Source organism: Pseudorca crassidens, chromosome 5 (assembly GCF_039906515.1).
Source record: "Pseudorca crassidens isolate mPseCra1 chromosome 5, mPseCra1.hap1, whole genome shotgun sequence".
Taxonomy (NCBI): domain Eukaryota; kingdom Metazoa; phylum Chordata; class Mammalia; order Artiodactyla; family Delphinidae; genus Pseudorca; species Pseudorca crassidens.
The window spans coordinates 136,301,701-136,316,005 of record NC_090300.1 but is presented as its reverse complement, the minus strand read 5'-3'; the positions used below and the strand labels follow the sequence as shown (position 1 = coordinate 136,316,005).

Below are 14,305 nucleotides of genomic sequence, written 5' to 3'. Positions count from 1 at the left end.
TGGCAAATTTGAAATTTGTAGGTCAGAGTGGCAGGCTGGAAATTCAGGTAAGAGTTAATGCTGCAGTCTTGAGTCTGAATTCTGCAAGGCAAGGTTTTCATGTTGCTGTCTTGAGAATGCCTTTTTTGGGAAACCTAAACCTAAGTCCTTGCTCTTAAGGCCTTTGATTGGTTGAGGCACAGCCACATTATAGAGTGTATTTCTTTATTCATAGTCTACTAATTTAAATGTTAATCACTTTTTTTTCCCTTGCTGCACCATGCAGCTTATGGGACCTTAGTACCCAACTAGGGATTGAACCCAGGCCCTGAGAACACAGAGTCCTAACCACTGGACCGCCAGGGAATTCCCAATGTTTTCTTTGTTTTGTTTTGTTTTGTTTGTTTGTTTTTGGCCATGCACATGTGGTTTGTGGGGATCCCCGACCACGGATTGAACCTGGGCCCATGGCAGTGAAAGGGCAGGTCCCAACCATTGGACCACCAGGGAATAATTCCCTGTTAATCACATTTTTAAAATACCTTCACAGCAACATCTATAGTAATTCTCCCATTGCAGAGCACAGGCTCCGGACACGCAGGCTCGGTGGCCATGGCTCACAGGCCCAGCCGCTCCGCGGCACGTGGGATCTTCCCGGTCCGGGGCACCAGCAGGCGGACTCTCAACCACTGCGCCACCAGGGAAGCCCTATATTAATCTTTGACCAAACAACTGGGCACCATAACCTGGCCAAGTTAACACATATAATTGATCATCACAGCATACTTTACCAGATGAACTTTAGCATAAATTTTTATGAATTTATAGGTTAATTTAACAAGTACTGATAATTTCTTACACAGAATCTCAATTTATTAGATTTTTAATATGTCATACATTTCTTGTGTCATTTATTCTTAGATGTTTACTCATTTTTCATGTTTAGTGTTTCATAACACTTTCGTTTAGTTAATAATGCCATACAGGAAAACTACTGATTTTTATTTTATGTTGTAAATTATCATGGTATTAGAAGCTTAGTTTTCTAGTTGTTCTCTTAGATTTTCTAAGAGAAAATCTAAGGCTACTTCTTTCTAAGAGAAAATTTAGGCTACTAAATTTGACTTTTCCCATTCAACATCTAGGCCTGTTTCTTTTTCTTTTCTTACTGTTCTGGTGGCTAGGACTTCCAAAAAAGAAATGTTGAGTAATAGCAGTGCTACTGACATGCTTGTTTTGTTGTTAATTTGAATTACAACTAATTCCTCTAGTGTTTTATCTTAAGTGGGTTGGCCAATGTTTGTTAGTTATATTAAGTTTAGAAAAAGGAATTCTGTGCTTTTCCTTTGACTGTAAAGGTCTATTTTAAGCTAGTCAGACAGCTGACTGGGAACAGTTTTTCTATTTTGGCTGCTTCATAGATCTTCAGTTTCCTAAAAAGCAAGAGAAATGTCTTTAGATAGTAGAGATCTCAGTTTAATTTTTTAATTGCTTCAAATCTTCTCCCAAGCAATAGGTATAAATCGTAAAACTTTAAGGAACATGTGTATATGCGATAAACTGCAAAGATCATAGGCTTTGTGGTTTTTTTGTAGACAGTTTAGACCCAGGTTTTAATTTTGGCTCCTGTCATTGACTCTATCTTGATGTTGAGTTAGTATTCACTGTGTACCACTGTAAAAGAGCTATGGTAGTACCTATATTTTTTTATTGCCATGAGGGTTAAGTAAGCTAACGTGCGTAAAGCAGCAAGGTGCCTGGGCCATGTTAGATCGCTCTGTTATAAGAACTTTTAGTCACGTGGCCTAGAATTATGAAGAAAGAAACAGAAGTGTTGTCCAAGAAGGGGACTTCCTTTCCTAATTTAAAAATCTGTTGTCCAATAAAGTAGAACCAGAATTTCCAGGCAGAACTATCACAGAACAATACAAATTTAGGAATTTGAGGTTGGAAATCCATGAGCAGGAAGGGCACAGCCTGAGAGAAATGACAGCCTTGTTGGATGCCAGAGACTGAGGGCTTTGAGGTAGAAAAGACCATTGTCCACATCCTAATTGTACATGTATTAACTGTACAGTCTTGGTCATGTTTCTTAATTACCCGAGCCTTAGTCTCCTTGTCTGTAAGAAGAAGAAGCTATATGTACGTTGCATGTTTCTTTTGATGATGAAATATTGTGTATAATCTATCAAAACACAGTAGTGGTTGCATTACTTTCATTCCTTCTTTTCTGAGTAAATGTAACCATATTTTTAAATGGCTCTTCTTCTAGACACGTGATCCTGTGAAGTGCACTGATTGGTTTTTTTGATTTTTTGTTTTTTTTTTTAATGAAAGTTTCTGGTAATCTAAGGTGGGTTGTGAAGTTTTAAGAAAGAAGCAAGTGCACAGGTAGACTTTGCAGCCCTGTCTGTGCCATTCTCTTATTTTTCATATTCTCGATCAAGCGGCATATGGACATTTTTCTGTAGGCATTTATAATGATTGGATAAGATGGTCTTTCTTTCTGTACATTTTACAAAGCCGACTGAAAATGTGTACCCATTTTCATATGTGCAAAGTTCCAAAAGTTTTTAGTCTAGGGAAATGAATGGGTAAAATCTTTCCATCACTATTAGTTATAAAATCATATAGAAAATAGTCAAAAAGAAAACACTGTACTTAGAATTGGGGAAGAAAAACAGAATTTTTTAAAGTGTCTTTTCAAAATGGCATTTGTGTAAAAATTGTCTGTGAACTAGGGTCCTAAGAGGCATGTGGGAAGGTGAAATTGTACATGACAGCATTGCGGGATTATAGATGGTGGTAAATATCTGTTTTTATAAAGTTTTTTGTTCAGTGAATCACAGTCTGAATTTTAAAATGGAAAATTGACATACACACCTATTCCAGAAGCTACTTGATAGATTTGATTACGATGATGAGCCGGAAGCTGTGGAAGAATCGAAGAAGGAAGATGCTGCGGCCGCTGCTGCCGCCGCCGCCGCCGCTGCTGCGACCGCCGCCGCCGCCACCACAGCACCTGCTGCTGCTGTTGCGCCCCCTGCATCTGCTGCTGCTGTACCTTCTGTTGCTGCGACTGCTGCTTCTCCTCCACAGGCACCCTTGTGAGTTGCTTTCTTTTGATTCCTCAGCAGATAGAGATTTGGTAGTCATAATAAGGCATAATGCAAGTAACAGTTAATAACGAAATCATTTTTCATATAGTCCTTTAAAATTCTTTTTTTAAATTGTGGTATTTGGAGTTTTCTTCTGAATGGAGAGGAGATCCTGTCAGATTTACAATTAAAAATGACTTTTGGGGAAAATGCTGTGTTTAAGTTAATACAGGCAAATATATGATTCAGTAAAGTGTTGATTATTAATAACTCCTGAACAGCATTCTTTAAGTTTCTGTAGTATAAATGTGGCTAAGATTCATGTGTTTTCGAATGGGTGAAAAGACTACTCATCTTTTTTAGTGGATTTCCTGGAGATGGCATGCAGCAACCAGCATATACCCAGCACCAAAACATGGATCAGTTTCAACCTCGAATGATGGCAATACAGCAGGATCCAGTGCACCATCAGGTAGAGGCATTTTTCTTATAGCTGAGTTTTAATAACTGAAGATCTATTCATTAGAGCATATAGGTTGCACTTCCCAGACCACTGTTACTTAGCTGTGTGCATGGCTAAATACTATAGCTACAGTAAAAGCTGTTGAGTACATAACTGATTTGAGTTGCTTTTGCTTTAATTAAAACAAGGATGCTAAACATTACATGCTGATAATTTAATAGGCATTTTTGTTTAAATAATTTAGAGAGAGATTGTGGTTCTATTTCAGGGAACTGGCCTGTTTAGTTATACAGCTATTTCCCTTGTGAGAAGCTTTTTTTTTTTTTTTTTTTTTTTTTTTTTTGCGGTACGCGGGCCTCTCACCGTTGTGGCCTCTCCCGTTGCGGATCACAGGCTCCGGACATGCAGGCTCAGCGGCCATGGCTCACGGGCCCAGCTGCTCCGCGGCATGTGGGATCCTCCCGCACCGGGGCACGAACCCGTCTCCCCTGCATTGGCAGGCGGACTCTCAACCACTGCGCCACCAGGGAAGCCCAGTAAAGTATTTCTTAATTAAAGTATATATGTTGATTTTTTTAGACATAATGCTATTGCACACTTAATAAACTACAGTATAGTGTAAACATAACTTTTACATGCTCTGGAAAACCAAAAAATTCATGTGACTTGCTTTATTGCGATATTCGCTTTATTACAGTGGCCTGGAATCGAATCTGAGATGTGCCTGTATTTGGTCATATGAAATTGATATTGTGATTTTAATGACTTGCTGAGGAATGAAGTTTGAAAAATATTTTATAAGCCTGTTTAAAATACAAAGAAATCCTATGAACTTATTTCCAGATGTTTAACAATTGCTGAAAGTTTATTAATAATTTAGAAAGAATATTTTGTGATACTATAATGGCATTACAATTATACTTTTAATTCTATTAGCGTTGGAATGTCACATGTAGAAAATTGTTACATTGTGGCATCATTACTCTCATTATTATGATATTTGAAACCCTAAATATCAAACCCTAAGTATTATGTATTCAACCCTAGGCATGTTGGTTGAAACTCCCCTTGGCGTAAAATGTTTAAAATATACCTAGAAGTCAATTCTTCTAGCCACTTTTCCTCCCCCCAAAGCTTAATTGCCTTTAAAGTTGAAGAGAGACAGTTTGCAATAGAGAGTACCTTTGAGTTTAAGTTCAGTCTGTCACATTGCTTCCTCATATAAATGAAGTTATGTTTTTAAATTATAAAACCAGATCATGTATTCATAATTTTAAAACGAGTTGTAGGATTTTTACCCTGTATTCTTGGATATATAACAATTCTTTGAATAGAGATTGTACCAATAGGAATTGTCAGTCATGGTTCCGTGATCAAGGTTTTTTTTTTAATTACTTAAAGTCTGCTTGTACAATTTTTTTAAAAAACAAAAGGTTCCACTTCCTCCTAATGGACAGATGCCAGGATTTGGCCTTCTTCCTACACCTCCATTTCCTCCCATGGCTCAGTCTGTGATTCCTCCAACTCCACCCGTGCAGCAGCCTTTCCAAACTTCCTTTCAGGCACAAAGTGAACCACTTACACAAAAGGCACATCAGGTAAAACTTCATTCTCAGATTGTTGATTATCTGTATGGTTCCCTTGATTTATAAATAGATTGCTGCCTGTTGGCTTGTTATCTTCCATTTTGAATATGAAGAAAGACTATTACTTCGGGCACAGATTTGCCCTCTCTGTGAGCGAAGTTTTTCATTTGGAAAGTGGACATAATAATACTACAAATTTCCATACGGTTTGTGAGGATTGAGATAGAGTATAGAATGTTTAAACAGTGCCTAATTCACTGCTTTAGGTGATGGTTGGTAAACACAGTATGTAACTTTTACGAAATAATTTCCAGAAGTAGATCAGTATTTCTTCTAATCTTGTAAACCATATAAAAAAAACTTTTCCCACTCATGGCCAGTCATTATTAAACTAGTAATTTGGTCTCAAGTAACCAAAAGAGAACTTTCAGGGCAAGAGATTTGTAATTTAGCATTTTTTAGATTTTTGTCCCGTTTTTTTCTATTTATAATTGCCACTTTCTCTTTTAATGATGGGTTTTGTGTTTTGTTTTTCTTTTTAAAGGAAATGGAAGTAGAACAACCTTGTATTCAAGAGGTTAAGCGGCACATGTCCGATAACAGAAAGTCAAGATCTAGATCAGCATCCAGGTAGTTTATAGAAAATGTTAATCCAAATCTGTATGTTTTAGGAGTGATAGAATTTAAAATCTAGTTGGATTGTTTTCAGATGCCCAGGACTAATAAAATAACACTTGGTATGTTTGTATGCATGTGTGGATTGGGGGTAGGAGAAGTATTAATTTTAAAAAATTAAGTCATCTTAACCCACATATTTTCCCTTTGAGTTGCTTTAATGCCTATTTACAGATATACATGGAATCATAAGATTTATGTATTCAGAGTTCTTTTACCAATTTATCAACCCAAAAAAGTGGAAAGAGAATAAATAATACTGTAATCGGATTACATGTTTTAATTCCCACAGAAAAGACTTTACTGAGAAGATAGAGAATAGTAGTCAGTATATCTCAATGATGACATTAGCTTCTTCACTATAAAGATGTTATTTAGTATAGTACCAGAGGTATCAAAGATGGGAGGTACTTTTATAAGTTAGCATCTTTATTTATCTCATTTATAATATATTTGTGCTTTCTAACTTTGAGCATATTAAAAATCTTTAAAATGAATTCCCTGCTGTCAAATTCTTACATACCCAAACATTAAATTACCTAGTTGTATTTTTTCTTTTTCAGATTAACACGTGCTTACATTTTCTTTTTTACCTCCATGTGTTAATCCATTCTCCCTCGTTCTGAAAATATTAGGTCACCAAAAAGGAGACGATCTCGATCTGGTTCTAGAACTCGAAGGTCTCGTCATCGACGTTCTCGATCTCGGTCCAGAGATAGACGCCGACATTCTCCTAGATCTCGATCCCAAGAAAGAAGGGATCGGGAAAAAGAAAGAGAGCGCCGACAAAAAGGCCTTCCTCAAATCAAACCAGAAACTGCTAGTGGTACGTGAACGTTTATATTCAAATTTCCTGCATTTTTTTTCATGTCATGAGTTTAAAATGCTTTATAACTGTTAGCAGAATACCACTTTATGAGGTCTTACTCATTTGTGCTTTGGCATATACCCTTGGATTTGCCTTTGTACATTAAGCCAGCTGTAAAGCAGCAATGAGGAGCGAACCAAACTAATGATGAGGAAGTGTGTCTTGAATCGAATGTATGAAATAGAGTCATTAACTAGTTCTCCTACACATGGTGGAAAGGTGGGGTTTTTTCCCCCTAGAATAACTAGTGCCCTCTTTTATAAAGATTTATGATTTACAGAATGTACTAGCTTACATTATCTCCTAAATTTCATGATGTGTTTAGAATATGTTTAATAAGGTGTGCTAGACATATTCTTGATACAACTCTAGCTATTAATGAAATTTTAATTTATAGTATAACTAGGGCATATATAAAACTTCTGACTCTGCAAGGCTTATTACCGAGGACACAACATGAAACAAAACTCATATACTCTCGACAGTTGGAAAGGAACAGCTACATGCAGTGAACAAAAGCACTGAATTGGTTGGTGATCAAGATAGTTGGGATCAAGTCTTAGCTCTTGTGTTCACTTGCCAAGGGCGATCTTGGGCAAAATACTGCTTCTCTGGCCCTAGTTTACGTAGATGAAATCTTCAGATGTGTCTTCAAAAAGACCAATTTTTTTTTACCAACTCATAGGTGTACCTTTCACTATCCTGGTTCCATTTCTGGAAGTACTACCACAACTTTCTAGAATTTTTTAAATGTATATGGGGTTTTCTACTTAAACTTGTGGTATCTTAATGTAACTCATGCATATCTTCTTTAATGATTTTTTTCATGTAAAGTACAGTGCTGTTCATTATCGAATGTGTATATTTTTATGATTATAATTTTATTTTAAGTTTGTAGTACTACACTCTGGGTGGGACAGCTGGACAAAAGGACTACTCAGCAGGATGTTGCCAGTCTCTTAGAAGAGTTTGGTCCAATTGAATCAATTAATGTGAGTATTTATTAAATCACTTAATGACAGTAGATAGATGTGACTAATGTTACTCTATGAAATTAAGGACTTGAAACCTAAGTTAAAATTTTCCCATGTTTGTAGAAGATGTGGCTAGCGTTCAGGTGTTCTGAGTTCATGTTTAGCATTTAACTACATTTCTTGGGTCACCAAGTTTAACCTAAAACCTTTTTCTAAAAAGTTTTTCTAAAAAAGTCTTTATATAACAAAGCTTGGGGAACTGTAGATTTGTCGATAATTGGAAGTTGAGACCAAACTGGAACCACCAATTTAACAAATTAATTTAATCTCCAGTTATAGAACTCTGGCTCTGGAGGGTGCAGGGGGTTTGAATTGGGCTTGTTGGAACTGATTACGTAGTATTATATCTTGTTGCTTTTTTATTTTTTTGTTACTATATTTTATAATATTAAAATCTTTTGGAGCAGATGATTCCTCCCAGAGGTTGTGCCTATATTGTTATGGTTCATAGGCAAGATGCTAACCGTGCCCTGCAGAAACTGAGCCGAGGAAACTATAAAGTGAACCAGAAATCCATAAAGGTACTGTTTTATAGTTTATAATTCATTTCTTTTAAAACTTAATATATAATATTATGTGACTTTTTTAAAAAAACTGTAATTTTGGACACGGGGCATTATCTGTGCATCTTTTTTTAAAGAGGTTATCTCCTAAGAGTTAAAATAAAATTTTAAATGTTAGGTGCATGGTAGAATTTTGTCTTTTTTTTTAAAGGTAGGTAGGTTCATCAAGGTATTTACTTGGTGCTTTAAATATAATGTCATTTTGTAAAATATTTTGTCATTCAGAAAATTTTGTATTCTTCACATTTTAATTTTAAAGTTTGCCATCTCATCTTAGAACTATGAAAAATACTCACTGAAGATACAGGAAAAGATATAGGTACATGGGTATTACTCTGAGGGGCCAGAGTCAGTGTTTCCTTAATGTTATAATACCATGTTCTACCCTTGGATCGCACCGCAAAAGGATTTTGTCTGATGTTGAGTAATTCCGAGTTACCCAAGACTTTTAAAAGTGCTCCCCACTTTTTAATGCTGAGTTGTATAGGGAACTTCAGCCTGTCCCTGATAAACTTTTTCCTTTTCTCTTAAGTTTTATGCTGCCTGGGTTTGCGGGGTGGTGGGTGGTTGGAAGAGTGAGTAAGGAAGTGATTGCCAGTCAGATTTCCATCCTAGGAGAAACAAAGTGAGATGGTAGGGTAACCAGTTTCTTAGCACCGAATAAAGTTTTGAGTGAGATCCAGAGAAAGCCAGGCCAGATTGCTCCCTTGCTGACAAAGTCTGAGTAATTAGAATCATGAGGAACAGTTAACTCTCAATTTATGACATTCTTCTCCTTTCCTTTCTTTTTATATTTTAACAAATGGTGAAATAGATTGCCTGGGCCTTAAACAAAGGAATAAAGGCAGATTATAAGCAGTATTGGGATGTAGAACTTGGTGTTACTTATATTCCGTGGGACAAAGTCAAGCCTGAAGAACTGGAGAGTTTTTGTGAAGGAGGAATGTTGGACAGTGATACACTTAATCCAGGTAAAGCAGTATTTAATTTCTTTTTAAAAATTCATCTGTTTCCTTGGTAGTGCTATGACAAATGTTTATTCTTTGCCTTAGGATCTGAATTTCGAGATTTTTCAAATACCCACTATGTGGGTGCCAGTCTCTCCATTATAATAAACTGAGGAAACAACAGTGAATAAGACAAATGTGGTCCTTGCCCTTATGCAACTTACATTTAGTGGGAGAACTTACATTTAGTGGGAGAGTTGCAGACACAAATAAATACTGATTATGGGCTTAATTATTAATTATAGTATTAAGTGGATCTTAGGTAGAATTTTTCACTGTAAAAACCTAACAGATCAAATGAGTCTCAAACTGAACATTGTTAGTAAAATCCACTGTTTCATAGTAATTTCTTAGAAAATGTTTAAATGTCCAGAGAAGCCATCAAAAGTAAACGTGTAAGACAAGGAGGTGCAGTTATTTGTAGGCTGAATATTAAAAATGCCAGGTTGATAGTGGAATTGCATTGGGAAAAATGGCAGCTTGTGGGGGCATAACCTGAAGATTGATAGATAGCAGGATGAAAGGAGCACAGGGTGGCATGGCAAAGTACAGTAAATACTTAAAGCATTAAAGAACTTCAGTCAGGAGTGATGATTTGAAAAGCCAAAAGGCAGTGAAACAATGCTGGACTTTCCCCATACACCACCTCCTCCCTCCTTGGTGCGTAATGCCTTCGCCTAAGGATCGGACTAGGTTTCTGTTCAGGCAGACAGGTATTGAGGGTCTACTATGTGCCAGGCATTCTGGGAGACTCTGGTCCAGGGTAAAAAGAATCCTGCTCCTCCCTCCCAGGGTCTTTAATCCAGACAATACACTGTTGTGGTTTAGAACAGAGACTTTAGAGCCAAATATGCCTGGGTTGAATCCCACCTCTGCCACTACTAGGTATGTGACTTTGGGCAAATTGTCTTTTGATTTCACCTCTTGAGAAATCGGAATAATAATAGTAGGACCTACTTATAGATGGTACTTATAGATGGTTATGAGAATTAAATAAATATATATATAGCTTAGAACTGTGCCTGGCACGTAAGTAAGCATTCTTTTTGCATGTTTGCTATTGTTAATTTAAATAATTAATGTTTATGAGATCAGCATAGGCATTTCTTTAATAATCAGAATGCTCTCTGTTTTGGGTTTGGTTTTTTTTTTAATTTATTTTTGGCTGCCAAAAATAAATTGGGTCTTCGTTGCTGAGTGCGGGCTTTTCTCTAGTTGTGGCAAGTGGGGGCTACTCTTCGTTGTGGTGCACGGGCTTCTCATTGTGGTGGCTTCTCTTGTTGCAGAGCACGGGCTCTAGGCACTCAGGCTTCAGTAGTTGTGGCTCACAGGCTCTAGAGCACAGGCTCAGTAGTCGTGGTGCACAGGCTTAGTTGCTCCGTGGCACGTGGGATCTTCCCGGACCAGGGCTCGAACCCACGTCCCCTGCATTGGCAGGTGGATTCCTAACCACTGCGCCACCAGGGAAGTCCTGCTTTCTGATTTTAATATCAACATTTAAAAAATCATTTCTGGGTTTAAAGTTATAAGCTGAAATGTAAGCTTTTGTTAAATTTCTTTAACTCTCATAGATTGGAAGGGAATTCCCAAAAAGCATGAAAATGAAGTTGCTCAAAATGGAGGGGCAGAAACCTCACACACAGAACCAGTATCACCCATACCTAAGCCTTTACCTGTGCCTGTCCCTCCTATTCCTGTTCCTGCACCTATAACAGTACCACCTCCACAGGTAAGACTATTTGGGGCATTGTTTAAACTTTTAGAAAGATACCTTTCTAAGTCTTACTATAGATGTATGTCTAGATTCATAGTCAAAGATATGAGTGCATATTAATTTTTTGTGTGTTGGTATGTCAGACCTATTATTTATAAATGCTTTTAAAAACCAGAATAAATTTCATATTGCCTTACATCTGTCGAGATTATTCAGTGTCTTACCTCATAACCTTTTTGACTTGAGATGTGATTTTCCTGTTACATGTTAAGAGCTAAGTAAGTAATGTTTTGGTAAAAATTATAAATATTTGACCCATACTTTTATGTATGATCCATTAGATTTTTCTTTTCTTTCAATACCTTCTTTCCCCAATTTCTCACGTTAAAACTGAATCAGATAAATCTGAGCTATCACAAAACTGGGTTGCCTAGCTTCTTCATTTTTCCTAGTGTTAGGAGAAAATTACATGCTTTGATACATACTTAGCTGTGATATTTTATAAATGGAGTCCTCAAATTGGCACTCTTTAGCTGACCTTTTGGATATGCCTTCCAGTGCAGGTTCTAAATAAGATTCAATGAAAGTCAAAGAAACTTGACTAATCTCTTAAGATAGATTATACTTTTTTGTAACAATAGCTAACATATGTTGGGTATTTATTAAGTGCCAGGCACTAGCACTTAATATTTATTCACTCTTTAATCCCCATAATTATGTGAGGTTGGCACTTTTCCATTTTACAGATGAGTGAGGTAGGTCTAGGGAGTGTAATGTAAGTAGCTTGCTCAAGGTCACAAAATGACCTGAAAGGGGGACCAGGCACTTTGACCCTAAGGACCTGTGATCTTAGTCACTGTGCAGATTACCAGGTAGCTTTTTTTTTTTTTTTTTTTTTGCGGTACGCGGGCCTCACTGTTGTGGCCTCTCCCGTTGCGGAGCACAGGCTCCGGACGCGCAGGCTCAGCGGCCATGGCTCACGGGCTCAGCCGCTCCGCAGCATGTGGGATCTTCCCGGACCGGGGCACGAGCCCGTGTCCCCTGCATCGGCAGGCGGACTCTCAACCACTGCGCCACCAGGGAGCTTTTTTAAAAGTTGTATTTCTCGGGACTTCCCTGGTGGCGCAGTGGCTCTGCAACGGGAGAGGCCACAACAGTGAGGCCCGCGTACCGCAAAAAAAAAAAAGTTGTATTTCTCAAACTTATTGACCTAACCATGAGACATTTTTTAACATACTAATATTCTAGCAGAACACCAATACAGGTGCTGGTGAATTACAGTGTGAGTTTGCTGTCATAAAGTAGAGAGTAAATATGTGATTTCTCGGAATTCCCTGGCGGTCCAGTGGTTACGACTCCACGCTTCCACTGCAGGGGGCACAGGTTTGACCCCTGGTCGTGGAACTAAGATCCCGCATGCCGCGCAGTGCGGCCAAATAGAAAAAGGGAAAAAATATGTGGTTTCTATTGTTTAGGGGTAGGTGCAGATTACCACCTGTTATCTATTAAGTGTACTCACATAATAAGCACAATTTAAAGATTCCTTTTTTCAAATTTTCTCAACAAAGTATTTTCTTTGTCTCTACACACTGTGGGTGGGAGGGTGGCTAGATTTGTGCCTTCATTTTCCATTTTCTTTCTAGGTCCCACCACATCAGCCGGGACCTCCTGTAGTTGGTGCTCTCCAGCCACCCACTTTCACGCCTCCTTTGGGAATTCCCCCTCCAGGCTTTGGTCCTGGTGTTCCTCCTCCTCCACCTCCTCCACCATTTCTGCGCCCAGGATTCAACCCAATGCATTTACCACCAGGTACACTAAGTTATTTGAGAAGACATTCTTTTTTTAGAGCCTGAAATAAAGTGACACAACTTCAGTTGACATTATTTTTCTTATTCTAGGTTTTCTTCCTCCTGGACCCCCACCTCCTATAACTCCACCAGTATCCATTCCTCCTCCTCACACTCCACCAATAAACATCCCAAACTGTAAGCATGTTTTTCCTTTGTGTTCACTTGTCCTCTTGGAATTGAGAGTAGGAGGGAGAATGGACCAGTAATAGGAACTATAGTATGGCAAAAGAATGTTGACCGGGAGATAATTATTTATTCAGCTTCACATGTTGATGTAATTATATTCCTTAGCTACTATCGCTGGTATAAATGAAGACACTACAAAAGACTTATCTATTGGAAATCCCATTCCAACAGTGGTGTCTGGGGCTAGAGGAAACGCCGAGTCTGGTGACAGTGTGAAAATGTATGGTTCTGCTGTGCCACCTGCTGCACCCACGAATCTGCCCACCCCTCCTGTAACCCAGCCTGTTTCACTTCTTGGTAAGTTAAGTTTTTTATCATTAGTTTTCTTTCCCCTGCCCAAGTTAGGCTTTTTATATAAACAATGCTACTTTTGGTAAAACGTTCTCTGAGGCTATTTTTCTTTGAGGAAGATCTTTCTCTTAAATATGTGTACTTTAGTCTTTACCAAGAATATGCTCAAGAGACAGCCTCAAAAATGAAATCATGTTTGTTTGTCTGTCTTGAATAAAAGTTTGGATTTGCACATCTTAATTTGGTATAGCAAAGTGATTAAACTAATCTCTATAAAAAGGAGTTGGTACATAGTCCATGATGAACAAAACCCCAGACATCGCAGCTTTATAAGAGAGAGCATTTCTTTAACAATGTGGGTTTTTTCCCTGTCTGGATTAATTTTTATACATTTAAAATCCCTGGACTTTGGTAGCATTCTCTGTGGGCTAGCAAAGAAATTATCTTTGATACATTGCCAAAAAATGGCTTTGTTACCTGAGTGACAGTTACACAGCCTGAGGCAATGCTTTTTCCACTGACCCCTCAGTTTTCTCCTGCAAGAGTTCATCTGTTGTATTCTTTACCCACAACTCTACTTCTGTGATCCATGGAAGTGTGGTTTAGATTGTTTACATCTTTAGGAGGCCTTACCCTTGCTTGCTTGAATTATAAGTGAATATGTCATATACTTGTTATAGTGACCATCCTATAACAATTAATAAATTGTTGTATTTGAAGTGGTATTGCCACTTATAATTAACACTTGATTCTCCTAATGGGTAGTTAATTCATCCTTAGTGTTAGAATATTCTAGTCCTATGAGCCCATTGTATTTTTCAGAGGTATGTGTGTGCAAATGTTCGCTTTCATAATCTTAGGTTTTTTAAGGAAAGAGCATATTGGTTACTTGTGGGATGTAGGACTGTGGGACATTGGTTTGTGATGTAGGACTTTTACTTTTCACCTACAGCTTTCAGTACTGTTGGAAATTTTCACTTCGTTGCATGTA

The 14,305-nt window shown here is 37.8% G+C and overlaps 1 protein-coding gene across 5 annotated transcripts in view; it reads left to right on the top strand.

The window, feature by feature from the left end:
- SCAF4 (SR-related CTD associated factor 4) overlaps positions 1-14,305 on the top strand; it is a 56,298-nt gene that overhangs the window by 27,943 nt on the left and 14,050 nt on the right. For 3 of the 5 annotated variants that reach the window (XM_067739322.1, XM_067739319.1, XM_067739323.1), the window contains exons 8-19: positions 2,872-3,086; positions 3,441-3,549; positions 4,974-5,138; positions 5,671-5,756; positions 6,437-6,627; positions 7,561-7,661; positions 8,111-8,224; positions 9,081-9,237; positions 10,845-11,002; positions 12,631-12,796; positions 12,886-12,972; positions 13,129-13,320. In XM_067739322.1, the coding sequence (XP_067595423.1) occupies positions 2,872-3,086; positions 3,441-3,549; positions 4,974-5,138; positions 5,671-5,756; positions 6,437-6,627; positions 7,561-7,661; positions 8,111-8,224; positions 9,081-9,237; positions 10,845-11,002; positions 12,631-12,796; positions 12,886-12,972; positions 13,129-13,320 (1,741 nt within the window). The remainder of the gene's footprint in view (positions 1-2,871; positions 3,087-3,440; positions 3,550-4,973; positions 5,139-5,670; positions 5,757-6,436; positions 6,628-7,560; positions 7,662-8,110; positions 8,225-9,080; positions 9,238-10,844; positions 11,003-12,630; positions 12,797-12,885; positions 12,973-13,128; positions 13,321-14,305) is intronic. The other 2 variants (XM_067739320.1, XM_067739324.1) reach the window with 2 other exon arrangements.